Source organism: Lissotriton helveticus, chromosome 10 (assembly GCF_964261635.1).
Source record: "Lissotriton helveticus chromosome 10, aLisHel1.1, whole genome shotgun sequence".
Taxonomy (NCBI): domain Eukaryota; kingdom Metazoa; phylum Chordata; class Amphibia; order Caudata; family Salamandridae; genus Lissotriton; species Lissotriton helveticus.
Genome location: NC_136071.1, coordinates 227,940,222 through 227,968,160, shown reverse-complemented (window position 1 = coordinate 227,968,160; position 27,939 = coordinate 227,940,222). Strand labels below are relative to the sequence as shown.

Genomic DNA, 27,939 nt, shown 5'->3' with positions numbered 1-27,939 from the left:
ATAAACACTGCCTGTGAGATCACATTGCAATTAAAAATAACGAATATCACAATCTCATTGTTCTCTCAATGTATAGAACCAACAAGGATACATTTCCTGTATATATATTTCAACAAATACAACCCTGTTTAAATACTTTAAATACATTCATCACTATTTTGCAACCATGATAAGGTGGGATAATAACAGTGTTACTAATGAATGTGAACAAAATTATCAAAGATACTAAAAGGAAACATTCTATCTAGAAAGGAAAGAAAATATTTTTCTGTGGCATTCCTGATGAAGGTGCTTGGGTTGCCGAAACGCACATAGACATGATTCCATGAATAACCATCAGTGATCAAGGCCAACACATCGTGTCTCTCAATTTGAATATATACATTGGAAATATTTTCCTCTATTACGCAGTCCTTGCTTCACGAATCATGTGGTCTACAATGTTATACCTTTGTTTTTCTTGTTTGTCAAAGCGTTTTTAAACTCCTTACACTTTATCATCACTTCTGCTGGGAAATTGTTGCACTTAGCAACTAAAGTTTAAGAAAAACCATATACTAATGATGCTATAAGACACTCCAACAAATCATGTACTCTACAATGGAAGCGACAAGCTGATTTGTGGGGTAGACAACGATCTCCCAAAACAGCTAGATTTTAGATAGTAAATAGCAAGCTACCAAAAGGGTTGATGACAAGCCTCTAAACAGATCTACGCTGACCTGAAGGCATGAGGGGTGAATTCAGATTCTCAGAGAGCATCAGTGCTTTACAAAAGACAGTCATCTTATAGCAGAAGACCTCTAATTCCGTTAGAGGTAGACATGCACTGGGGTGGGAGGGTCTTAAAGCATCATTTGTAAATTGACTTTCTTAAGCTTTAGTCGGTATGTGGAACAATTTCCCATCAGAAATGGTGGTAAAGTGTAATTAGTTTTAAAATGATTCGCCAAACAGACAAAAAGGTGTAACATTGTAGAACACATGATTTGTGAAGAAACAACTGTATAATAGAGTTCTAGATGGGCTGGGGGTCTTTATTTTACCATGTGTGCCTGTCCTTAGAATCATTGGTCAGTTGATGACTTTGATCATCTGCCTGCCTCTTTCCTTCCGTTAATGTGTGACCAAATTCTCCAACTTGTCTGGTCCTAGTTTTCTTGTGCCCATTATGTTATTCTGTGCGCAGTTTATTTTGGGCACTGTGAAATAACTAGAAAGTCCTATTCCATTTTGATATTGTAGTAACTGTGTACAAGGAGGTCAGTGGGTTTCAGGTCATAACTGCTGCATTTGTGACAATGTTAACCCAGATCTAAAAAGGAAATGTACCAATTTTCCTTCACACCATCTTTACTGCTGCATTCCAGACTTGGTTAGGGCAATCACTGATTAACGTCCTTCCTCTCTTATACAGTGTGCCAGATGATTACCGGTGTGGGAAAGCCCTTGGACCAGTGGAATCCCTACAGGAACACCCACAAGACCCCAGCAAGATCCTGATTGGCTATAGCCGGGGTCTGGTGGTCGTATGGGACCATACAACTCGACATGTGGACCACCTTCTGCTGGGGAATCAGGTAAGTTGTGGGTCTTGCTAGCATTGAGACTTACTCAAAGAACAAATAATTGATAGCTGGATAATGACTGCAACCCCACAGACTTTGCTTGTTTGCCGCTATTGTCAGACCTAGCCTCTCTAGTCAGAAATGGAAGGTCCATCAGATAGTCTATCTGCCTGTGCTGTTGGTTAGCGGGGCAAGTAGTGTTTTTTCCCAAAGAGAAAAGTCTATGGCCGTTTCTGCACTTTCAGAGTGCAATGGTACATGTCATGCAAAGCTGCTCCAAAGGCTTTAAAATGAAGAGTTGCTTGAGAGCAGTGTAGGATATGTGTAGCTGCTGTGTACTTCAACTAGTATGCGGCCTTCTTGCTATGTTAGACCCAATACTGGACATTCCACCCCCTGCTTTGCACAGTCTACAAACGCACTGCGGCTGTAGGAGTTGGCAGAATGTTTGGGTCAGCTGCATGAGTAAACAGAAGTATGAGTAAGGCAACACCCCATAAGGAGCAGGATATAGGGTGACACCCTCTGTAAAGAAAATAGAAAAGCGGGGGACGAGGAAGGTGTACATCTCAGTAAAAAGAAAACATGCAGCCCACCTCAACTGTCTAGACATCTGGGCCACTGTCCACCCACAAAAACAAAACTGCTTTCCTTACATAGTGAACATTGGAGAAAGGCAACAGAAAAAGGTATGTGGGCTAATGGGGAATGTAAGCATTAGGGGTAGACTGAGGATTTACCATGCGACAAACACTGTCAAGTAGAGTTTATTGATGTGAGGACCACCATCTGTAACTCGCCCAAGGAGCTGGGCTGTGTTCTGTCTGGTACGTAACTTAATTTATAGATTGGTGGATGGATATTAAAAAGCATAGTGATCTTGCTTCTGCATTGTATTGAGTTTAGAATTAGTGAATGGCCTTTAGTTCATCCCTCTTTAGGCACAAGGTGGTTACGAATAGCTGGTAACCTCTTCTGTACATCTTACTTTGCTAAAACTAGCAGTAGCTAGAGGTTGGGTTAAGGTTCTGCAATGGTGGCCCTTTGCTCTGCTGAATGTGGGAACAGGAGAGCGTTACAGATTAGATTGAGGGAATATTTATGCTGTGTTCATTATGCCCTTTGCTAGACTGTTAAACTTGCTGGTTGGGTTTTTGCAGCAGTTGGAAAGTCTCTGCTGGGAACGGAGTGGCAAAACCCTGGTGAGCTCGCACAGTGATGGTGGCTACATGGTTTGGTCTGTAAACGGCGACTGCCCCAACTCCTCACAACCGGTCTCCTCGTCCATACCATATGGTGAGTCTTATCAACTGTGTAGCATGCCAGGAAGTTGAAAAGTCTTTCCATAAATACTGCTTCAATTCCCACATTCATCTATGAGGTGCCTTTCCTATCCTAAATCCATGTGCCCTAATATTTGGCACTTCACTTCCTCCTTATTTGACTCCCAAACCTTTCTCTGCTATCTTTAGTCCCATCAGCAATTCTTGTTTTTTTCCTATCTCCTGTTCTTCTTCCTTACCTCTTGTTCATCTACTTACCTTTTCTTGTTCAGCCCCATTCCACTCCCTAGTACAGGTGCACAGTTTACATTATTGTTGTTCTTCAATCTGTTGTCCTGCTCCTCCCTGTACCACTGTTCTTCACCGCCTCCTTTCTCGTGTGTTGGTCCCCATCCATTATTTCACCTACTTAACATTTGTGGTGCTTTTGGCATATTTTCCTATATGTGATTTGGGTCAGTGAGTGGCTGGTTTTGGATTGATGGTGGCCACAGCGGCTGGGAGAGTGATGGTTGTACACTCAAACTGTAGTCACAGAGAAGATAATTGATGTGAACTGATGTCTGACTAGGCTGTGAAAAGAGACTGAGTGGTCTGGCAAAGATTTGCTGAAATGACGTGCCATGTTTTAAGGGATTTTGTAAATTCATTTTGGAGCAAAATCGAGCTATTGAGGGCTAAAATATAAAATGTGTAACGCAATCCAAAATAAAGGCTGCACGTTTAAAATTAGGCTTTAAATGGTCACAGCTTTCTTCTGACCCGCCCAACACAGTCCTATCTCCGCTACTTCTTCAGTGTATTTGATGCATTCCTACCAGTCTAAGAGCATTTCAACATTTTGCTGGCATTGACTTTTCCCCTTGCGTCATGGGTCGCCCATGTTAAACCTAGACCCCTATAGAAGTATCTTCTTTCTTTAACCATTCTGTGACACAAAGCCTCAAAAAGTTTGTGTTTTTAATTGGAATTAAAAAGTGGATAAACTCTTTGAAAATACATCTTTGCAAGAAAAGTATTTTTGCTAAAGGTCATTTTTAATAAAAAAAAAAAAAACCTTGCCTAGAGGTGAAGTTCTATGAGGTACATAGACTTTGCAACTTGACAAAACTGACGAGTTTTGCAGAATTTTCAGTGAAACTTTAATTTTACCTCCTACTAATCTTCCACTTAGGAAATTTGCCCTTGTTTGACATAACATACGTATGATCATTAGTTAACGGAATACATTATAATATGGTATTTTTATTCCAGCCCTTTATTCCAGATTCTAGGCCATAGTTTGTATTGCATTAAAATTCGTAAAAAATAAAAATTAGTAGTTTACATTAGGTGTGCACCCTCCATTATCTGTGTTTTAGGTGTTAACCTAATGTCCCATCCAGTTACTTTTAGTTGTTGTTCCAAAATTGGAATATAGGATTAGTCACAGGTGGGGCATCATACGGCACTGGCCCTCAATCGGCCCCCCTCTTTAGCACCTGTGTGTAACCCCAGAGATGAATATAAAACGATCCACCTTGAGTTCTGATTCGTCTTGGTGGTGGTATGCCGAATCATTCACTATGCTGAACTGTGCTGCTTCGTTATTCTGTATGTTAGGGATTGCTAATCTTTCTTCATGTGTTTACCTTTGTAGACCGAGAAGAGCGCCCCAGGCATGGTAGTGTTCTGGTAGTACTATCTATTTTCTGGAAAAACGATTTAAGAAATTTTGTGAGGTTCTGTTCTGTAGTGACTAAAGAAACTTGGTTAAAGCAGTCATTTTATACACTGCTTCACTTGGCAGCACTGTTAATATGAGATTGCTCCAGTGAGCCACTTCAGCCTTTAGCCTACTTAATCAAAGTTCTAGGTTGTCTTTGCATTGTGTCTTTTTGTCTGATGCTTTTCAGATCCCTCTGTAGTTAAAGTACTGGTACTCTAATGTAAGGCATATTGGAAAAGTGTCTTGCAGGGTCCATCCTCCCAGTGTTAATATCACTGACTTGTCACAGTTGCGGTCATGCCTGGTGTAGTTCTGATATATCGCACATATTCTTGAGTCTTTCTAATGTGGGTATGATTGGTGATAGAAGAATGCTGCCTTCGTGTAGGGATATCTGTTCCTCCCTAATCATCTTAGATGACCAACTTAACATGCTAGCACAAGTAAACTCAGTCCGCTCCCTCTGCTTTCATATACTATGCACCCTCAAAAAAATCTGCGAACAGACACCCATGAATACCAGCGTACAGACCCTCACACCCTCGTCACAAGCAGACTAGATTACACAAGCGCTCTCTACGCCTGAATCCCTAACAACCTCCTACACAGACTTCAGATCATGCACAACGCTGCGACAAGACATTCATCCCAAAAGTCCCACGTCCGACCCACATCACACCCCACTGCAGAGAACTCCATTGGCTTCTGACACACAAATGCTGTCAATTCAAACTATTCACACACAGCTACAGGTCACTGCACAACATAGGGCCAGCATACCTCAACAGCCACTTTCACTTCCACCAACCCACCAGACAACAGCACTCAACCTAACTCTTTCACATACACCTCCTGATCCGCAAAAGCAGAACAGGAGGCCTAGCTTTCTCCCACATCGTGTACAAAACATGGAATTATCTTCAACTACACATCAGGGCCTCCTCCTTGCTTCATGAATTCCGCAAGAGGCTGATGATGTGGCTCTTCAACCAACTACATGTCTCAGGCACCTATACACCTGCTCCAGTTCCTGGATATCCTATTGAGTGATGAGCAGTGCTTTACAAATACAGTTAACCTAACATACCATTCCCCGTACCCATCCTTTCATGGCTGGATCTGTGTGTATCCATTCAGCTAACAGTTCTACAGCCAATGTAAATAGCATTGGCAAGAGAGGGTAACCATGCCAGGTTCCTCTGTGAAGTATCCTAATCTAAGGGGTGTTGGAAGAGTCTCTTGCGGTATCCATCCTCCCACTGGGAATATCAACGATTTGTCACAGTTGATGTCTAACCTGGTGTATTCTGATCTACCTCAAATATTATTTTAAGACTTTCTAATGTGTGTGTGTATAGGATCAGTTCTATTTAGAAGGATGTCTGCATGTAGGGATATTCATTCATCCTTGTTGACCCTCAGTCGTAGTTTCATGGCTGCATCCATTCAACTAAAAGTTCTACAGCCAATGTGAGTAGCATCGATGAGAGAGGGCAAGCCTGCTCTGTTCCTCTGAATTATAAATTGCTTGGATTCAGTTTACCCATAACTTGGCAATTTGGTTTTTGTATGGTAGCTTAATCCACGCTATGAATTTAGGCCCAACTCCCATTCACCTGAGTATGGTGAGTAAAAAGGGTCCTTTCTGTATAGCCATTTGCTTTGTTGGCACCCAGTGCAGCAACTGCAGCTGGTTCATTAACTGTACTTGCCGGTGCAAGGCTATTCTGTAATCTAATGTTTAATTTGATGGATCTTTGTGGCATAGAGTCAGGTGTATCAATTCTACAATGACTGTTTAGGTTGAAGCCAACTAAACAGCACAGCTGTCTGGTTGTGGAAGACGTTTTGGGGAAATGTTGGAAGCTTCCTTGGGAATGCATTCAGCACATTGCTTACCATTGGCTTTGTGGTTTGTAATTCACATTGACTTGCATTCTATTTTCTGACTTTGTTTTAGGCTGCCAAGCATGTCTTTGTCCCTCTTACGGAGGATAGTCTCTTTACCACCTCTATGAAAGGCTTCTTGTATTGTTCCACGAGTGCTCACTTTCTGGGATTTTTTTTTCTTTTTCATAAAGCAGTCCACGAAAGCAGATGTATGTTTCAGTTATCCCCTGTATGCTAATTCACAGCAATAAACCGCTGTATTCCTTTTAAAAGGTTTCATGCCGCCTATCAGTCTGCTTGACTAATGCTACTCATCTCTGCCACTCCAGTTCATCAATCTTGCATGCATGTGAAGAACAATCCTCTGTCTGCCAGCTTGTTTATTTTGGTCTGTGATGTTTACTAAAAGCATAATTTGAGCAATCCTCTTCCACAATTTCGCGCCCATGCCATAGCCACTGGAAGTAGGTGAATGGGGGGTGCTGAAATGCCCCCAAAATAACCATGCTGGAGTTTTGAATTGAATGAGCTATACATAGGCCTTTAAACTTTGTTTTTTATCATGTCATATCTGCTGTGCATTCACAGAAAGAGGGGAAATGTTATTGCCTGTCTCTTAGGGAGCTGGGTGTTTCCTTTTCTTCACTACAAAGTAAGAGGATTTCTTTGACAATCTTATTGGGTATGGAAATGTAAAACGTAGGATGTTATTTGTTTCTAGCACACATCAAAATGTAAATGCATGTAAATTTACTGTACACATATTTCAGAATATATCAGAATTAGGAAAGCCCAATTGAAGCACATTGTAATTCTGAAGCATGATGGAAACAAATATTTTAATAGGATAATGCGAAATCAATATACCAGTTGATGCTGATTTCCACACTATTGTATGTGCACTGTTTAATTTTATCAGTAAAATTGTATGTCTGTGCAAATGTAATGTTATAAAACAAGGGGTAACCCAATTGTAGTCAAAGGACCTGGGTATCAAGTATTATAGTCGGGACGCTCTCGGGCAGCCATGCGCTTTATAAATTAAATTTCATTTCATTTCATAGTCCACAGTTGGTCCTAGACATTAATTCATCATACACAATGTGATAATATAATTCAATTAATAACTTTGGTCATCATTAGATGAAATCCACTCTAGTTAATATAATACAGAACATGACAGATACAATAGCCCAAAATATTAATTGATACAAGGAAAAAATACACAAAAACCGAGCAATTATGTCTCAACTGAATCCGGGAGACTTACTCATTTAATATATATTTTTTGAAAATAGCAAATTTAAATACAATATTTACAAATGGGGTTCACAATCAATTGGTGTGCACAGAAAAGAGTGAAAAGTAAGTGCTCGTGTAGATGACCAAGATGGTCGGTGAAGAAAATAGAATTATTTGAAAAATTATCACATAGGAGCCTGCCCTAAATCGATAGCTCGCAAGAAATGTACTTCTTTCTTGTTGGCAACTGATTAGATAGTCCTCCGTATTCCTTGATTGGCACAAGAGACAAAGGGAAGGGGAGGAGTAGGGACAGGACAATATAGGTACAGGCTCCAAAGGAGGAGATTGTCGACGTTTCGACCCAAACAAGCCGCGAAACAGTCAGCTTGCCTCCGTAAGCAGGCAGGCAAGCTGGCTGTTTCGGGGCTTGTTAGACTGAATCCAGTGATAATCTGTATCGAAGACTGGGATTTGATTCAGGAGACGCCCTGGGGTGCTAACTTCAGCACACTGGCAAATCTTTTTTGGGTGCAGACTAATGTCGCACAAGTGGCACACCAGTGAAGGGTGCCCATTGACATTGGGGTTACCATACCTACGTGCACATTGAGTCCAACCCTTCCCTCCCCCGTCCTGATGAAGACCCGCCCCTGAGGAACCCAGTCACCCAGTTTTCTGTTTTGGGTCGAAACGTCGACAATTTCCTCCTTTGGAGCCTGTACCTATATTGTCCTGTCCCTACGCCTCCTCCCCTTCCCGTTGTCTCTTGTGCCAATCAAGGAATACGGAGGACTATCTAATCAGTTGCCAACAAGAAAGAAGTACATTTCTTGCGAGCTATCGATTTAGGGCAGGCTCATATGTGATTATTTTTCAAATAATTCTATTTTCTTCACCGACCATCTTGGTCATCTACACGAGCACTTACTTTTCACTCTTTTCTGTGCACACCAATTGATTGTGAACCCAATTTGTAAATATTGTATTTATTTTTGCTATTTTCAAAAAATATATATTAAATGAGTAAGTCTCTCGGATTCAGTTGAGACATAATTGCTCGGTTTATCAGTTGAGACATAATTGCTCGGTTTTTGTGTATTTTTTCTTGTATCAAATAATATTTTGGGCTATTGTATCTGTCATGTTCTGTATTATATTAACTAGAGTGGATTTAATCTAATGATGACCAAACTTATTAATTGAATTATATTATCACATTGTGTATGATGAATTAATGTCTAGGACCAACTGTTGACTATAATATGTGCAAATGTAATGGTCACTTCAATTGAAAATGTGCGCACTGTAATGACCTACTCCACTCTCTGCCACTCCACTATATGCTATTCCACGCCTCTCTGCTCTACCCCCCTCCACCCCAGTCTGCCATCCTCGTCCCCACCACCTTAACATTTTGCTGTTCTGAACAGCTGCCACGCTGGTGTACAGCATGGCTAAAACACACTGGCAAAACCAGTAAGTAGCTGTTGCATAGACTGGACCTTTTAGCTTTGCTAATGCTTACTTAAAACAGTTAACTAGCAGCTATGCCAGGATCTTATTTTCAGAATCAATCATGGAAATTGAACGGTTTTCTGTTCGCTCGTCCTAGATTTACATTCTGTATGTATCTGTACTAATATGTCTGTGCCCAGGTCCCTATGTAGTCCTCTCTTTTAATATGCGTCTAAGACCTTTACATGTGTTGGCTTAAACGTTAACGTTCGCCATCTTTCTGTGGAGCTCAACAGGAAGTGGGCTAGGGAGTTTTCAAAATTGTAATTGTGCCAGTGCCATTCCTATATCTTGCTCTGTTATTTTGTTTTTTAATTTTATGTTTTGCCCTTAGTTAATCTTTTAATTTGGCAGTCCTGAATAAATTCTGCCAGAGCTCCCGAGTCTGTTTTGGATTGGGGTTCTTGTAGTCTTGTAGAAAGTAAGTGAATGTGTTGCTTACTCCTTTGTCCCCTTGGCCATGTGTTCCTCTAGCACTTCGATTTCTTTTACATGGCTCAGCCCCTCTTATCTTGTATTAAGGCAGGTTTTGATTTCTCCCACCCAGTCTCTGGCATGACATACATTGTGCATGGTAAAAATGATTGCGACCTCCAGTTTATGGCTTAAGAAATGCTTTAAATGGCATGTCGCTAATACCCAACTCAATGATACTCCATTTCTAGGGATTCAGGCTGAGCCCTTTCTGCCAGGATTAACATTTATATCTAGTAGGTTAAATGCATATCTCAGCGGCAAGTGTTTAACTGATTAGCCATGTTGCTTGTGAGCGATTTGGGAGGGGGGAGGGGGGAGGGGGGGGGGTCCGTGTGTACATTTCTCATGAAACATATATGATATCTAAACAGTATTTATCTCATCAACCCCAGTAGTGCCCATTTTGTGTAGGCCTGTTTTGTCCACAAAACTCATGATCATAGTTTCTTCCAATCTTTGTAGGTTACTGCAAGTCGAGAGTTCCAAGAAGTCCATTCTTTGGCAATGACCAATATCCAAAACTGTTCTTTCTTAACTAGCATTGACGAGCTCAACCCTCTGTGGCTGAGTAGATCAATAGTTTCCACAGTATTTCTAAGCTCCATCACTCCTTGTTCCCTTTGTGCTTGTTTGCTATCCATATTCTCTGGACCCGGTCACAGACTATTCTGTCGGAAATCTTTTAATGAGCAACTCTGAAAGTCATAGTATGTGAAACTAGAGCATTGCTTTCGGTTATTCTCATTCCGCCTGCGAATTTAGCAGTAGACGCAATGCAGAGAGACCATTGAGTGGTTGCGCAACCTACCAATTGATGTATGAGGAAAAATATGAAGTGGTTTTTTTTTTAACTGTAGAGGTATTGCGAACTTCGGGACCATGTTCTAAACATGGAAATTGAAGGGTTTGCCACTTGGTGACATTCTGAGTGCAAAGGAATTTTGTGTCTTCCAGCAATCAAAAATAGCCACCATTTTAATAACACATTAGTATTATGCCCCAATAGTGGTTAGTGGCGACACCACCAACAACTTGCAGCCCTGGTCACCCATCAGCTGGTCATGCCGTGGAAGTGTTTGTGGTGCAGCTATCTATCTGTGGGATTGATCAAGGTATTCCCCCCCGGCCGTGCGTTTTTCTTTGGGTTAAGAGAGACCTCGCCTGGGACCTGTTATTCGATTAGCGTGGGTGCGGGTCACAGGGCCGGTCTCATCACTTATCTCTGGCTCTGGGTTGATGAGGAGGTCATCTTGAGTAAATCCAACAGCAATGGTGCAAGTTCACTGGAACCCCTAAAAAATGTCAGTCACTGGTGTCATTTTTGTCGACAATCTCAATAGCTTGTGAACAGTTGTCATAGCGTACATTGGTATTGTTTTTACAGAGATTGACATAGTTATGCTTTCCTGGATCATCACCTACATTGACATCGCTTTTGCTGGTAATATTGTTGTTTGTTCATGGATTGTGACATTCATTGGCATTGCTGCTACCCGTATCATCGCTGTTGTGCAAGCATAGATTATGACATACATTGACATTGTATTTATGAGCATTGGCATTGTCATATGGGCTCAGGTTATGGCATTTGTTGGCATTGCATTTAGTGATATTGCCATAGTCGGGCCTGCACACATCATGGCACTCATTAACATTGTATTTACCCATTCCAACAGCCTAACAAGATCATGAAGGATTCCTTTGCCCTTGGTAAGCTGAAGAGCTCTGGTAACGTGGACAGTGGCATCTTGTTTAAAGTGCTCTAGTGATAGGTGAGCATGCAGTAGATACACAGCCCCAAGTGTGAATTGTTTTATTTTTTGTAGCACCTGTTGAACCGCACAGTGATCACTCTTGTACCACTAGCCCATTGAATTCTGCATTTTCACTCTCAAAGTAAAAGGTATTTAGGGGCACATGCATGAAAGTTACATTTTGCGATTACCAAAAAGCGATTTTTAAGAAATCGCTGTTTGGTAATCACAAAATCCAATGCATAAAAACAGGCTGCAAATAGCGCTTCTCTAATTGCGATTCTTTAAGAATTCCAAACACAATTAGGGAATTGCAATTTGCTATTGCGTCTCCTTTCGTTCCTATGGGCCTCAAGGTCCATAGGTGGGAATGGTTTTGCATTGCCTAAATTGCGATTACTTAATTGGTAAGTGCACATTAGGTAATGCAAAGGCATGGGTGCCCGGGGCGTAAGGCCCCCCGAGGCGCACCTAACAAAAAACAGGTGCACATGTAAGGCACACACTTGCCCTAAGGGCATGTGTGCACACATGGCACTTTGAAAAAGGCAGTTTTGTGCATTTTTCAAAGTATGTACATATTAGCTTCAACGTCAAGTTAGCGTTTAGGAAAGGCTTCTTGCATAAGCATTATGGAATCCCAAATTGCGATTCCCTATTTGCATTCTCAATTTAGGTAATCGCAAGAAATTGCAAGTCTCAAAAACGTTCATGCATTGCAAAAAGCCAATTTCCGATTGCAAATAGCCGATTTTTGCGAATCCCATTGTTTGCGATCGCAAAATACCTTGATGCATGTGCCCCTAAAAGTAGTTTGCATTGCAGGGTCTTTTTTTTGTTGTTGGTTTTTTTAAACCTACTGCAGAGGTAAGGCAGTCCAACGCTGGGGTTTGATTTTGTGGCTTCGTTCTGGATCTTCAGTTTCCAGATGCCACCATGTATATTCTTTAGATAGTTAAGTCCTGTTTCCGCACCGTACTGAGCGCTTATAAGCTTATTTCACCGTATGCAGCAGAAATATACTTAATTAAAGTTGAAGCTTCCAAGTATGTTTTCATGTGGCTGTGGGCGAGAGAATATGTGATCTAGATTTACCAAGTTGCTATAAAGCTGATGTATGACACTGATTAATAAATGTGTACGATTTACCCGATGGAGAGGACTGGGCTGGGCTTGTCTGCCTCCAGAGCTCCACTTAAACAAGGAGTGTTCAGACTCTTATCTTTTCTTTCAGGTCCATTTCCCTGCAAAGCCATCAACAAAATCCAGTGGCGAACATGTTCCTCGGGGTAAGTTGGACTATGCATCCATTTACTGGGTTTCTTAGGATCTGCCAAACAGATCTGCTCCCAGTTGGATAATAGTCAAGTGATTGGAGTTGAGCTGTGGCGAGTTGACAACCTCTTGAGCAGGCACCACCTGAAATGATCGACTTGACTTTAAGATCCACTGACAAGGAGATGGAGAAATAGCGCACAATGTGTGTGGTATTGACTGTTTTATTTGCATAGAATGAACATTTGTGATGGTTTTGTTCTAATAAAAATATCCTGGCTGTCCCCAGTTTAAATTTCTAAGTGAAGTGCTCAGGCTGTGTGACCCATTACTGTAATGGCAGAGCACCTAATCGCTAACTTTGTAAGATATCTCTGAAGGGGTCACACTATTTATTGTATGCTGTTGCGATTGAAGCCTCCTTCAGTTGCATGGGTGTGTGTGATTGAAGATTTGCACTTGTAAGATCTTGCAGCATATAGCGTTTTCGACAAATGGAGTTTTGCACCTTCCCTTTGGGATGTTGAAGTATGTTTTTAGATGTTATGTAACTGGGTATTTGTATAGTGCAGGTTTCACCACTTACTTGTTCTCCAACTCTGTGCAGGCCTTGATCTGCAGTTGTGATTCATCCAAAGGATGTTCTCCACTGAGGAATTTTATTCCTGAACCACTGGGGTTGGGTAATGTTTAGGGTGAGGGTGAGTCACATGGTGGTGTTCCGTAATGGGTGAATTTGGGTGAGTCTTTCAACCTCCCATCGTAACTGCTTGAATGTTCTATGTGTAGTGAGTTGTCTTTGATGGTTTGCAGTGAATGTTCTTGTTTTGAGGCCCTCCACTCGACTGTTTAGCTATGAGAGTATTGTTGCAAAGGGGTAGTTGGTTTTGGGCCCGGCAAAACTATCTAGTTGCTGCATTTCAGTCCTTCTAGTGCAGTATTTATCAATTTTCTGTTTTTCATTAAGACCATTTTGTTCCTGATCTAGTTTGTAATGGGAAGATCCAACCTTGTGCTCCTGTTTTGTGTCTCATCATAGTTTGAATAGGCCTGTCTCTGCATTTTCTTATTCTGTTTGGAATACTTGGTCAGAGGATTGCTTTTTAAAACTTCATTTAGAATTTTAAATTGATATACAGTTGAGCATTACTTTCTTTTCAAGCATAGTGCAAATAATTACAAAAATAATGCTGCTCGTTATTACAATAGGGGTTGTTTTTATAGCATCCCCAGGTCAGTTGTAGTATTGTTTGAACACTTTAAAGTCTACATTTTTATTTTGGTTTTGATTGGGCTTCCTGGTTCGATCAGTGGCTAGTTACTGGGTTCTGAAAGTTGTGGATAATTGATAGTTGCTTCAGAAACCTAATATAAAACACTCAAAATGTGATGGGAGGAATGTTTTTAATAATTCTAACCACTGTCAGTTGCTCAGGTAAGCATTCCAACCCTTTGTTCTTTTGCCCATCATACCACCTCCGAATAGATGCAGCTGTTTACAAACCAGTCTTGATCAGCCTCCGGGTCCACTCTGAAGCAGATCACAAGTAACCCAATGCCAGTTTCAGCCTGATTGTCGCTCCTCAGCGATGGCGTGGCATGCTACCCCCAGTGATGCCAGTGGTTAGACAATTTGCAAGCATTTCCTCCCATCAGCTTTTGTATGTTTTACGCAACCTAATATGGCATTGAGGCATGTCTTTATTTGAGTAAGTCATTAATTAGGAGGATATTTACTGCATGATTAGAGCACCTGATTCAGTGCATATTTTGAAACTGTTGGGTGTGAAGATTTTAGGAGCAACATAATTCTGCAGGCATTGAGTGGTTGGGCGAGTTGCTTGGTTAGTTGATATTAAGTTAAACTAAATCGATTGAGGGCATTGATTAGCTTTGTAAGGTACATGGATTTGTGAGTATTGGTATCTAATTTTGTTGGGTGTCCAAGTCAGAGTTTAAGGTCTTATTATTTGTATTTTTTTTTTTGACCGGAGCACATAACTGAGAATTATGTGCTTGCAACTGGCTGCCTTGACATGTCTGAATGTAGCACCTTATTCAGTGTTGATTAATTGGTGGCTGGGTGGGGCTTTCCGTTCCATAGTGTTGTGTGAATGACTGATTGGAGCTTTATTTTTCATGATGAGCAACGGTTACGTTAGATATCAATTTAGAATGGTTAATTTGGCTTCTGATCTAAAAAGTGAATAGCTTCTTGTGTGTGTGTATTTTTTTTTTAATAGCCATCTAAATGGCTGCACTTAGTCCTGACGCCCAGCCAAAGCTGCTTTTCACCCTTATTAGTTAAAAATTACACATTCCTCTGCATGAATGTTTTGGATCCAGACTATTTGGCGTCTCTTCTATTCATTCTTTGTCACTTGTTTTCTTCCGGCTTTAGGAATAATTTCATCATATTCAGTGGGGGCATGCCTCGGGCCAGCTATGGCGACAGACACTGTGTGACAGTTCAGCAGGGGAAGTCATTGGTCACACTGGACTTCACGTCTCGCGTCATTGACTTCTTCACCGTGTACAACACAGAGGTAGAGGAGGGTATGCAGTCTGCTATTTGAAAGAACAAACCTTGTTCTAGCCTTCATTTCTGCCAGCTCAATTCTCTTACATTTGATTTGTCTCAGCTGGTTTCTCTGGTCCTCCTGTTTATGCTTCCAGTTTTATTTTTCTACAGAGTTTGATGAACCAAGGGCCCTTGTGGTTTTGGTGGAAGAGGAGTTGGTTGTGATAGATCTGCAAACTCCTGGCTGGCCCACAGTCCCTGCTCCGTACCTGGCTCCTCTGCATTCCTCTGCCATCACATGTGCGTATCACATCGCGAATGTCCCCCTAAAGTTGTGGGAGAGGATCATCACTGCTGGCGAGCTTCAAAACCCCCATTTCTCATCTGTGGTAAGAGCTAAATAGTAGGCCTGTTTTTAACTGAAAACCGTTACAGTTCCTCATGTTGGGGAAGAGTCGGATGATTGAGGGATGTATTGTACAGCTGCCCTGTTGGCAGCTTGTTCAGAGGGGTCTTTCCTACGCTCTGCCATGTCTGTGGTCAAACCTCTAAATAGGCCCTGCCCAAACGTGCTGTTTTGTCTTTGTTCTGAGAAATATTTTTCAATGTTAAACCTTTTTGCATTCTCCATGTACTTCTTGGAGAAGAACTCTGGCTTCTGATTTCTCCTTCGATACAGAATAGGTGAGGACTGGTTAGCAGTGCCTAAGGGTATCCAGAGTTTAATGGACTCTAGTTGTAGCAATTGAGATATTTTAATATGATATCCAGGAGTCCCTGTAACACTATCACCCCAGATTAAAAACCAAATCCATTATTCAGCACTAAACTCTCAAGGTAGTGACACCTTCTTCTGGGAGATAATGTGGGTAGGAAATGCAGAACTTGGTAATACATTTATAATACTCATTAAATCCTTCTCCAGTCAGTGCTTTAACATTTTTATAAAGGAAAGTACTTTATAGAACAAAAGCTAAATACTCCACAGATACATGCAGATAACCAAAGCGTGAATCACATACTCTAAACATATTGCACAGTGAGGAACGAAATCGTAAATCCTGTATTTCTGTTATCTATGAGGTACAATATGACAATTTGCTTGACTGTATAACCCAACAGTTATAACTAGAAATACAACTAACAAGGCCTCTGGAAATAACATAAACTCATCCCGATCAACACAGTGAGGCCCACAGACTCTATCAAGATAGTCACAAAGTTATAAAGAAAGTCTACTACCCCCAGCCCACTGCCTCTGCTTAAACAGGCTAAAAATAACCTTCACATAAGTGTAATGCATTTAAACATTAGAGTCTATCATCTGAGAGACCACTAAAACCATTCTGGTTCATATTTTTCTTGGCACTAATTTCCTAGCTTCTTCTGTAACCCACAAACACATAGTCAAACGCTAGATTCCAGCCAATATTTTGCAACCGGTGCCGTCCTGCTCCAATATTCTGTTCCTAATGTCAAGCGCTTGCCGCAAGTACCAAGTTGCCGGGCCTCCTGACCTTCCTAAACTTGGTCAATCACTGTTTCTTCTCCTTCCTGAACAGCTGTGGTCTCCTTTTGTAGGCTGTATCCTCTTGCAGGGCTTACTTCCAGGACCTCTTTTCCACAGTGAATTGACCTCTTCTCTCAATGTGAATGCAACTCTCCCAATAGGAGTTGAACCATGTCCCTTGCACAGCTTCTTAGTCACCATGCCACTCAGCTGATGACTGAACGAGGCAGGTTCTTCTTCATTGGGACACCGACCAGCTCCCCTTTCTCACTAGCATGCAGTTACCCCTTTAGATAGTATACATCTGTCCATGTAGGTGTTTTGCGCAGCTTTTTCCCACCTCGTGAGAAAGCGAACAATCAAAGATCCTGATTCTGGAGTTCAAATATTTCCAGCCCACCCTGGCGCTAGTCTTTGAACTAAGGTCAGTTAGCCAGGATTTTCATACGCAGGATTTATCTTCGTTATGTAGATGTGAATTCCAGAGATCCCGCTCTGGAGCTAGTTTCAGGCAGTTTTCTGACATTTTATTTATTTCCCTCACACTGGTTTATCTAAAATCGACCATTCATATTTGCCAGGAAATCAGGTTAGAGATGATTGGTCCCCGACTTGGCAATTGTAGGATAAGGCACACAAGGAGAGATCTTCCCACTCAGCTACTCCACAACACAGTCTACAGTAACACTGTCGGGGGGGGGGGGGGAAATGAAGCTGGAAGGCGTAGGAACTATTCCTACTTTTCAACAGGCCCTCTGTCTCCTTTTTTTACTTTCACAAGTGCTTAGTCTACTTCGGAAGATTCTCAGGAATGTTCTTTCAGTCTGTATCCCTGTCTGGCATGTTCTCTCTATCTGTGAATCACTCCTACATAAGCAATCAAAGATGGATTCATGTCCCCGTATAGTAAAATGAAAGACCCAGTCCATGCTAACCTTCACCCACATGCAACATGTATAGTGCCCCTGCAACCTACCCAGAACTACTTTGCATTAAAATACGAGTAACTCCTATGCAATTTTAGCAGAGCTTGCAGTAGGTGAAACTTCATTAGGGAGCATCCCAACACAGCCGAGGCAAACATTCCAGTGTTCCAAAATTGAAAAAGTGGGAAATTTCAAGGGTTCGAACAATTTTTTTCTAACCTCATGCCTTAAAAGTTCAGCAGCCTCTATTATCGAAGGTGGAAACTTAGTCAAGTTCCTGTTTTGGATGAATATATCCTACTTTGTGTTTGTGATTCGTCCAGAATATGATTTAAAATATTTTGTGAAACTGTACAGGAAAAAACAAGGGTAATACTTTGAGTAAATGTCATCTTGGTCCAGCTATAAAAATCTGTAAACTCTCTGTTCTTTGAAGTCCGCACAGTGCACCATGAGGGCTTATTCATTCAAGAAAAGATTTTGTATAATACTCTTAAGTGGAAAAACATGAAGCCTCTCAATTTATTCAATTGTAGTCTAGTTAATTGTAGGGGTTTATAATTAACTCTACAATGGATTTGGCCCTATGTAATTATCTGTTCCAGTGGAATTGGTTTAAAAGAAATGTGGTTAAGGTAAGCCCAGACTGAAATGATTATACTGACATATACTGACTGGAATGGGCAGGGCGATCAGTGGGGCTGAATACTACTTCCTGACTTGACATGACATGCCATTTCATACTTGTCAATGTCCAGGCAACAAAATCAACAGAGAGATAGTACTCCAGATGATATACGACCCGATGGCTATCAGTCTGTCAACAAGAAACCCATCCGAAGGTCAACCAGTTCATAGAGCAACGGAAATGCAAAGTACTTTGTGTTTAAGGGAGGGATAATTCTACACACTAAAAAATCTGACATTTTGCTTTTATAGACCTGTGACTGAAAGCGTGCAGATATACGATTTAGGTGAGGGTAACATATACACTCAGGGATTCAGAGAGAGACACTACGGAAGATGAACATGGTAGTGACTGAACTCCTACAGACACTACTGGTCATGGTTGGAGAATTTAAAGCAGTAAGGGATAGTGAGTTGGATAACTCTATCGCCCAAAATACTAGTTGCATCTGAGTCCCACAACAATACATGGATTTATAAAGGTCATGGGTGTCAGGCCTTTTTGAGAGGGCTCAGAGGCAAACTGGATTTCTCCAGCTACTCTGGAGAGCATAACTCTTAAGGATTTTCTTTTTAGGTCTCGCCTAGACGAAAGCAAAAGCGAAAGCTTTTGCTGTCTAGGGAGACAACTTATGTTGCCGCTTTCTGGGGAATGAAGGGGAATGTGGACAGCAGACTGTTTCGAATTTCTTCTGCTGGAGATTAGACCTCGTGAGCGCGCCTTGACTGTATCTAATGCGTGTGTTTTGTTTTTTTGAACGTGGGCCGGGCGCTTGCTTCAGTCAGTTTCACTTTGAAGTGCAGGCGTCAATGCGTCTGGTAGTTCTTTATGTGGAGTGCCTTTTGACCTCGTGAGCGCGCTTTGCCTGCATCTAATGTGCACACACACGTACACATACAGAGACATTCCCCCCCGCCCTGCCGCATACACAGAAGCGCCCCCGGCCGCCGCATACATGCAGAGACATCTCCCCCCCCCTCCCCCGCCCCCGCCGCAGCTCTCCCCCCCTCCCCCGCCCCCGCCGCAGCTCTTCCCCCCCCCTCCCCCGCCCCCGCCGCAGCTCTCCCCCCCCCCCCGCCCCCGCCGCAGCTCTCCCCCCCTCCCCTGCCCCCGCTCTCTCCCCCCCTCCCCCGCCCCCGCCGCAGCTCTCCCCCCCACCTGACAACACTTACCGGCTCCGGGCTCTGCTGGCGGGGGCTACACGAGAGCTCCCGCTCCTCGGGGCTCTTTCCGCAGCACTTCTCTTTGCTCCTGGTGTGACTCCTCAGCTCTGCAGCTCTTCTCCGGGGCCGCGGGACAAAAGCTACTCCTCTGCGCAGGCGGCTCCGGGGCACTCCGCAGCTCACGGGAGCCCCGGGCCGCGGGAAGACTTTTCCTCTCCTTTCTCGGGTGCTCGAGGAGGCGGGACTTCCGGCCGGGCCGCGATGCAATTGGCTGTCCGGCCGGGCGTTTTCTTCATTTGTCTCTTCCTTTTTAATTTGCTTCTCTTCCCGTGTTAAACGCATTGTTTTGCTTGTTTTGTTCTTGGGCTGATAAATATGCATGTGTTTTGATGCATGTCCGCATACACATCACGTTGTGGTCTTCAGGATCATGATGCATAAGCAGGTAAACATGAACATGTTATTTTTTTTTATATTTGTGGTGATGCTGCGAAGTATCAGGTATATCAGTGCCTGTGATGTTCGGCTGACGAAGCGCTGCCATATTGCCGTGCTTCCCACACTGAGTGCGCAGTGCAGGCTCTGACAAGTCCCAAGTAGGGGGTGCGAGGCAGCTAGTGAGTACGTGAAGCGGCACCAGAGACTTGGGAAGCCGGGCGGTGTGGGGAATAGGCCATGGGCCCTACCGCGGCTCCTTTTCTGATGTGGGCGATTGCCCTTCAATTAGTAAAACTGAAATCATCTTGAAATAGCTGTTCTTTTAGAAGAGAGATTTTTGCATGGCCAAACCATCTATTTATTACTGTTTCTTCTACAAAAACCGTGTCTCTTTCTTCTGCGTGTGTCCCAGAGCCATATGGTTGTTTATTTAATATTGCCAGAACAACTGGCAAAAGCAGCTCCGCGCTTGCAACCTGTGACTGCTTTGAGGAGGAGAACTGACTACATTATTGCGGACCCTGACCTAACTACCGGTCTCCTCTCCTCGTAAGAGTACCCCCCAACGAACGGTGCAGCCATTAGCCAAGGTAGGCTCTCCTGAGGCCCAACATTACTCCCCCCCCCCCCCCCCATTGTAGCACTGCCAGGTGCCAGGCACCCAACATACAATCTTCCTTGCTCCCTGCCGTGAACGGGGGGAAGGGGACAGCCTCCTTTCCACTATTCACGGCGCAATTAGCCTCCTGTAAACTCCTCATTGCCGCACTGCCAGACACTCACATCTATGCACACTCCGCCAGCCGGGTGTGCCCACAAGCGGGCCACCGACTGTTCGTTCCACACCGCCGGACTGGTACATCTTATCTCCGGCGTGCCACACTTGTATGTTACACTCCTGCTATTGTAGGGATGGCGCCAATCCATAATTACTGAGTGCCGCACCCTGTAGCGCCTGGCGTCACAACTCCCCCCTACCCCACCAGATGTGAGGGAGCCCACTCAGCATAGAAGGCCCCACCCCTTTCTCCTTATCTTAAAATCCTCCTCCTGGGCAGCCTCGCTCCCCCCTTAACCTTGTAATTAGACCCTTTATTGTCTCTTCTTTAAGTTGCTGAAATGAGGGCCCCTTGCCCCTACCTTCCCCCCACCCCTTTGCTCCCACCCTCCCCCCACCCTCTTGCTCCCACTTTTGTCTCACTCTAACCTGACTCTGGTATTGTGCGTTTTTACATGAGCCCCGTTGCTACACACCGGGACAAAGTCCATTTTTAGGTTTCGACCTGGCGATCTGCGCAAGCAGTTCGCGCAGGTGAAATCTTTTGTTTACCATATTGGCTATTGGAACGTCCCCCACCTCCCATTGGCTAGCTCCATAAATGGAGGCTAGCCATTGGGAGCCGGATCTGTCCGTCAAGGCCGGACCAGATTCGGGGGCGTTCCCGCGATTTTTTCCCTCTCCGCCTCTGCGATGTTGTCATCGCGGCGGTGGGCGGAGCTTCGTTTTTTTTCCTTCCGTGTTTGTTTTGGTCATTCCATGCGAGGAAGCCCAGGTGAGTGCTTGTTTTTTAGTGGTGGAGCACGTGAATTCAGTGTACGTTAGTTAAAAATACATGATGAAAAGACAGGCCACGATCTGGCTGTTCATCAAGTGCATGGGCGCTAAAACTAATTTTTGCCCCTTTATTTGTAGTGAGGACTACGCAGTGGTTTGTCTGATGTGAAATTGCTCGGCTGATCCCCTTTGTTGCAGCATGCATAACTTTTCATTCTTTCAGTTCGACTTTACAGTCCGTTTTAATAATGTCCTTAAAATTGCGGGTGTTCAGTACCCAAACGGCCTAAATAGACTCGTATGGGCTAAGCATCTCGTGCCCCTCGTGAGACACTTGTAAAACTGCTCATAAGATTTGCAACAGGGAGTTTTTTCATGGTTTGGCATTTTTCGTTATGCATTACAGTTGAATTTATATAGCGCTTCATATCCTAACCGCACTGCAAAGCGCTGAAGAGCATCATAGAGAGTGCAGAGTGGAGAGTGCATGGGGAGTGCAGAGTGCATGGAGAGTGCAGAGTGCATGGAGAGTGCAGAGTGCATGGAGAGTGCAGAGTGCATGGAGAGTGCAGAGTGCATGGAGAGTGCAGAGTGCATGGAGAGTGCAGAGTGCATGGAGAGTGCAGAGTGCATGGAGAGTGCAGAGTGCATGGAGAGTGCAGAGTGCATGGAGAGTGCAGAGTGCATGGAGAGTGCATAGGGAGTGGAGAGTGCATAGGGAGTGGAGAGTGCATAGGGAGTGGAGAGTGCATAGGGAGTGGAGAGTGCATAGGGAGTGGAGAGTGCATAGGGAGTGGAGAGTGCATAGGGAGTGGAGAGTGCATAGGGAGTGCAGAGTGCATAGAGAGTGCAGAGTGCATAGAGAGTGCAGAGTGGAGAGTGCATAGGGAGTGCACAGGGAGTGGAGAGTGCATAGGGAGTGCACAGGGAGTGGAGAGTGCATAGGGAGTGGAGAGTGCATAGTGCATAGGGAGTGGAGAGTGCATAGTGCATAGGGAGTGGAGAGTGCATAGTGCATAGGGAGTGCAGAGTGCGGAGTGGGGAGTGGAGAGTGCATAGGGAGTGGAGAGTGCATAGGGAGTGCAGAGTGGAGAGTGCATAGGGAGTGCAGAGTGGAGAGTGCATAGGGAGTGCAGAGTGGAGAGTGCATAGGGAGTGCAGAGTGGAGAGTGCATAGGGAGTGCAGAGTGGAGAGTGCATAGGGAGTGCAGAGTGGAGAGTGCATAGGGAGTGCAGAGTGGAGAGTGCATAGGGAGTGAAGAGTGGAGAGTGCATAGGGAGTGAAGAGTGCAGAGTGCATAGGGAGTGCATAGGGAGTGCAGAGTGCATAGGGAGTGGAGAGTGCAGAGTGGAGAGTGCATAGGGAGTGGAGAGTGCATAGGGAGTGCAGAGTGGAGAGTGCATAGGGAGTGCAGAGTGGAGAGTGCATAGGGAGTGCAGAGTGGAGAGTGCATAGGGAGTGCAGAGTGGAGAGTGCATAGGGAGTGCAGAGTGGAGAGTGCATAGGGAGTGCAGAGTGGAGAGTGCATAGGGAGTGCACAGGGAGTGGAGAGTGGAGAGTGCATAGGGAGTGCAGAGTGCATAGGGAGTGGAGAGTGCATAGGGAGTGGAGAGTGGAGAGTGCATAGGGAGTGCATAGGGAGTGCAGAGTGGAGAGTGCATAGGGAGTGCAGAGTGCATAGGGAGTGGAGAGTGCATAGGGAGTGGAGAGTGCATAGGGAGTGGAGAGTGCATAGGGAGTGGAGAGTGCATAGGGAGTGGAGAGTGCATAGTGAGTGGAGAGTGCATAGGGAGTGCAGAGTGGAGAGTGCATAGGGAGTGCAGAGTGGAGAGTGCATAGGGAGTGCAGAGTGGAGAGTGCATAGGGAGTGCAGAGTGGAGAGTGCATAGGGAGTGGAGAGTGGATAGGGAGTGCAGAGTGGATAGGGAGTGCAGAGTGCATAGGGAGTGGAGAGTGCATAGGGAGTGGAGAGTGCATAGGGAGTGGAGAGTGCATAGGGAGTGGAGAGTGCATAGGGAGTGGAGAGTGCATAGGGAGTGCAAAGTGGAGAGTGCATAGGGAGTGCAGAGTGGAGAGTGCATAGGGAGTGCAGAGTGGAGAGTGCATAGGGAGTGCAGAGTGGAGAGTGCATAGGGAGTGCAGAGTGGAGAGTGCATAGGGAGTGCAGAGTGGATGGGGAGTGCAGAGTGCATAGGGAGTGCAGAGTGGAGAGTGCATAGGGAGTGCAGAGTGGATGGGGAGTGCAGAGTGCATAGGGAGTGCAGAGTGCAGAGTGGATGGGGAGTGCAGAGTGGATGGGGAGTGCAGAGTGGATGGGGAGTGCAGAGTGGATGGGGAGTGCAGAGTGCATAGGGAGTGGAGAGTGCATAGGGAGTGGAGAGTGCATAAGGAGTGCAGAGTGGATAGAGAGTGGAGAGTGCATCCCCTCTACTTCTCTTCTATGGACACTTGTACTTCTTCTACTTCTCCACCAGCACAGTGTGTGTTTCCACTCGCCCGTGGCACTGGAGACTGAAGCACATCCTTCTTAGGGTGACAACCGTCTAGCTGGTCATTATGGACACTCTTTCCAGTTCTGTACTTTTATGTGATCACACTATGCATTATGGGGGGTGTAGTGTTGTTTTGATTCCATTAGAACACAGCTGAAAACAATGATTTGTAGATAAAAACTCTAGTCCCACTAAATCTTGGAAGTGCTTATTCACACACACACACACATGCATGCACGCACATATGCAAACACACTCTCTCTCCCTCAACAGGTGCACTACCTCCTCACAAGCACGGACAGCAAGCGTCGCCTTAATGTGCCACCCCAGCACGGTTTAACCCCCTCAGCTGTCAATTGGCCGTCTGTCACGTGACACCTGCAGACCAGACTCTGAATTTCTTCAGTGAAATCCAGTAGGGTACAATAGGTCTTACATTTGCAAGAGATTAAGCTGTTGGCAATGTAAATGACAATGCCATTTATTTATCTGTTTTCAAAACCAACACATAAATAAAAATTTTGTCATTTACAATGCCAATAGCTCTAACTTTGGCAAAGGCGAAACCGTTGCATTGTAAATGCTTGTTAAAAAATTTCTTTGGTACTCCGGGAAGTTTAAACAATCTGCCCTAGATCACAGAAGGTTGATCATGGCGAAATCCGACCCTTATTCGTACCCCCCACCCCGGCTTCAAAATCAGCAACTTTGAGCACAAGGCCCTGTTCCGTACCCCTTGGTCCTCAATATTGCCTACTGTTGACTCCCTTAATAACCTTGTGCTCCTAACCCCCATTTAGTAATCTGCCAAACCGAGCATCCAGCAGCCCAAGCAACCGTTCCCCTTCACAAGCGTTATCCCTGCACCCAAGCCTTTTGTACCCAGACGTCCCTACACACCCCACCTGCTGTCCATTGAACATTACTGTCGTACACCTAATCTGTCACAAATTGTAACATGTTAGTGGCCTGAGCCCCGCATCCCTCCATCGCCTCTGCAATAGTATAGGGCACCCAGACAGTTTCGGAACTACACGTACAAAGATCAGATTAACTGCCCCTTCACCACACCCACCAGTACCTTTAACTTTGGACAGATGTAACAAAGAACTATTGTGAATGGTTATTTTTTCCAATAAGAATTTCGTGCAGGGAGTGTCACAAAGTAACAATAACAGAAAAAGTAATACAGAGGACAGGGTTTTAAGTACAATGAAAAATGTGGGTGTTAGGGTTCTCTAAAGAGCCGTAGCCGAAAAGCGTGTCTTTTACAAGTAGGTGTAAAATATGAACTAAAAACACTTTTGATGCAGCATATAACCACACTGGTGTTTAGGTGCCTCTGTGTTTTCGTTAATCCTTCCAAATATATGGCACACAAGGATATCATGCCACTGTTGGCTTTACCAATTCTTGTTAGCACTGAATTGTGTTCAATATCGAGGTCTTCCCCTTCATTTCCTTCTGCTAGTCTCTCTACGTATGTCACCTACGCCCTTTTTTGTCCACCACAATGGTGTAAAACAAACAGTTGAACCCCCAGACCCCGTAGAATGTGATGGGACCCCCAGGTTTTCCTTACCTCACAGATATCCATTGGCCTTGGCCTGAATGAGGGCCCTGAAAGGTTGGGCGCGTACTCGATGGCACCCCACCCCCATCTGCAAGGGCATCTATTATGCTACTGTTCCACAAATCTTTTCCTGCATTTCTTCTATCTACACGGCTCATCCTTCACCTCTTCCTCTATCACAGTATTTTCGCTCAGTTTCTGGACATACTTTCTTTTATCTACTCCACTTCACCATCCTCTCTCATTCCTTCTCACACATATCCACAAAAGCTGCACAGTCCTTTCCTTTGGCCCTATCAATATTTCGCAAGCTGTTTTCCTCCTTCATACACTTCTGGACAGAATCTTAATTACCAGTACCCTGTGCTCTCTGCAGAGAGGCCAAAGACTGGATGAACATGTTGTCTGAACATCATTATGACTAGGGCTCCCGGTTTTATGGTATTTTTTTTCATTTACATTTCCGTCTGTATTTATCCATGTTTTTTTGCACTAATTTTATCTGTATTTATCCATATTTATTTGGGGTTTTCTGAAGAAATGAAGCTGACATTAGTATATTTCCACATTTATTTAACCGATAAATATGCACTCATGCTTGAATGCCTGACAAGTTTTAATGCTGTGAACATCCATAGAAGATAACTCAGTGCACTTATACAACAAGCATTTGCAATGCAATAAGTCTCGCATTTGCGATAGTTTAAGCTAATGGCATTGTAAACGACAATGCCTTTTATTTATGTTTTTAAAACCAACACTTAAATTAAAGGCATTGTCATTTACAATGCCAACACCTCAAACTCTCACAAGTGCGAGACCTATTGCATTGCAAATGCTTGTTTATTTTATTTTTTGGGTCAAATGTAAGTGTTACAATACAGAGAAAAAGCATGGACTGTGCCAGGCAGCTTACTTCTCAGCCCCTTCCACAGCACCACCAATAAAGCAGCAGTAGTTTACGTGGGAAGGTCATGGCATGTTGGTGGGAGTAAGGATGTCCCTTTTTAGGTTTCGCCTGGGGCACGGAGCTTTAGCTCCGCCCCCAGGAGAAATCTTTAGTTTTGCAGTATGGGGGACTTGAATACGCCCTCTGTTCCATTGGCTAGCTCCATAAATGGAGGCTAGCCATTGGAACAGAGATCTGTCCGTCATGGCCGGACCAGATTCCTGGGCGTTCCTGCATTTTTTTTCGCTCTCCACCCTTTTTGCATCGTCATTGGGCGGTGGGCGGAGTTTCTTTTTTTCTTTTTGCTGTTTGTTTTCCTCATTTCATGCCGACCACGGCCGCCGGAAGAAGTCCAGGTGAGTGCGTTCCTTCCCCCCCCCCCTCCCGCTGTCCGTGTCTTTCCCGCCCCCCCCCCCGCTGTCCGTTCGCTTTCCCGCCCCCCCCCCCCCTCCCGCTGTCCGTGCCTGTGGTGTGATTGCACCGCAATACGAGGTGCTTGTTTTTAGATAGTGAACAAAAGGTCACCGTTTGAGTGAGGAATTACATTACTGAGTCGCTTACGGTAAAATATCGGCCTGTGCTGTTTCCAAGCAACTTTTCATCATCGTCTTGGCAAGCGAGTAAGAAATGGCGTCCATATCTGAAAGTACCATGAATGACCCCCACGACCCCCTCCTCACTCGGCAAAGGCCGCTCGTGACAGGGTTAAGCGTTCCTTTCCACAGTCTTGTATCTAGTCCAGGCGGCTCCGGGCTCGTTGCCTTAGGCAGAGTGTTATCATGTTTATTCTGCCCATTTGTGCCAATGCTGATACGGCAAAATCCCGCGGTATGCGGCTGTGACAGGCAGGCCTGGCACGTCGACACCTTCATGAGGCACGAGTGCTCATTCGTGGGTGAGGGGAATACAACTACGCGTCGCTGCCGAACCAGACACTGAGCATATTAATCATCGTGAAGTAATGTGGACTGATTCCACAGGAAACCATCCGGAAGAACTGTCGAGACATAATAAATTCGGGACCCAAAGTTTATTTCGATACGTGACAACAAGACTATAATGCTTATTATTGGTGTTTTCATACGTAGTGTGTGCCACGGTTAAAGCCAATGTTATTAATAATAACCTATGAGGCTACCCAGGCGGCCCACAGGATGTGAAACTGTGCTAACTCCTTCTAACTGCCCTACCCGGCACCACTAGACTGAGTGCAGGGTAGAATGAGGGTACGCCAGCCTCGGGTATAACAATGGGCTGTGTTGCTCCGGTTGGAAAAGATACGAATTCGCACGTCCTGGTTACTCTTGCATCATTACTCTGTGTGACATGAATTGAGAGATAAGCTAGGAACAGTCAGTTATGAAGAAAATAATCAAAAGCTTTGGGGAATAACAGTAAAGACGAGTTA

At 44.3% G+C, this 27,939-nt stretch overlaps 1 protein-coding gene across 3 annotated transcripts in view; it reads left to right on the top strand.

Annotated features, from left to right (window-relative positions):
• Window positions 1-27,939, top strand: part of LLGL1 (LLGL scribble cell polarity complex component 1) — a 380,653-nt gene that overhangs the window by 192,985 nt on the left and 159,729 nt on the right. For all 3 annotated transcript variants that reach the window (XM_078665185.1, XM_078665184.1, XM_078665186.1), the window contains 5 exons: window positions 1,418-1,580; window positions 2,729-2,864; window positions 12,675-12,729; window positions 15,117-15,271; window positions 15,408-15,625. In XM_078665185.1, coding sequence (XP_078521311.1) covers window positions 1,418-1,580; window positions 2,729-2,864; window positions 12,675-12,729; window positions 15,117-15,271; window positions 15,408-15,625 — 727 coding nt within the window. The remainder of the gene's footprint in view (window positions 1-1,417; window positions 1,581-2,728; window positions 2,865-12,674; window positions 12,730-15,116; window positions 15,272-15,407; window positions 15,626-27,939) is intronic.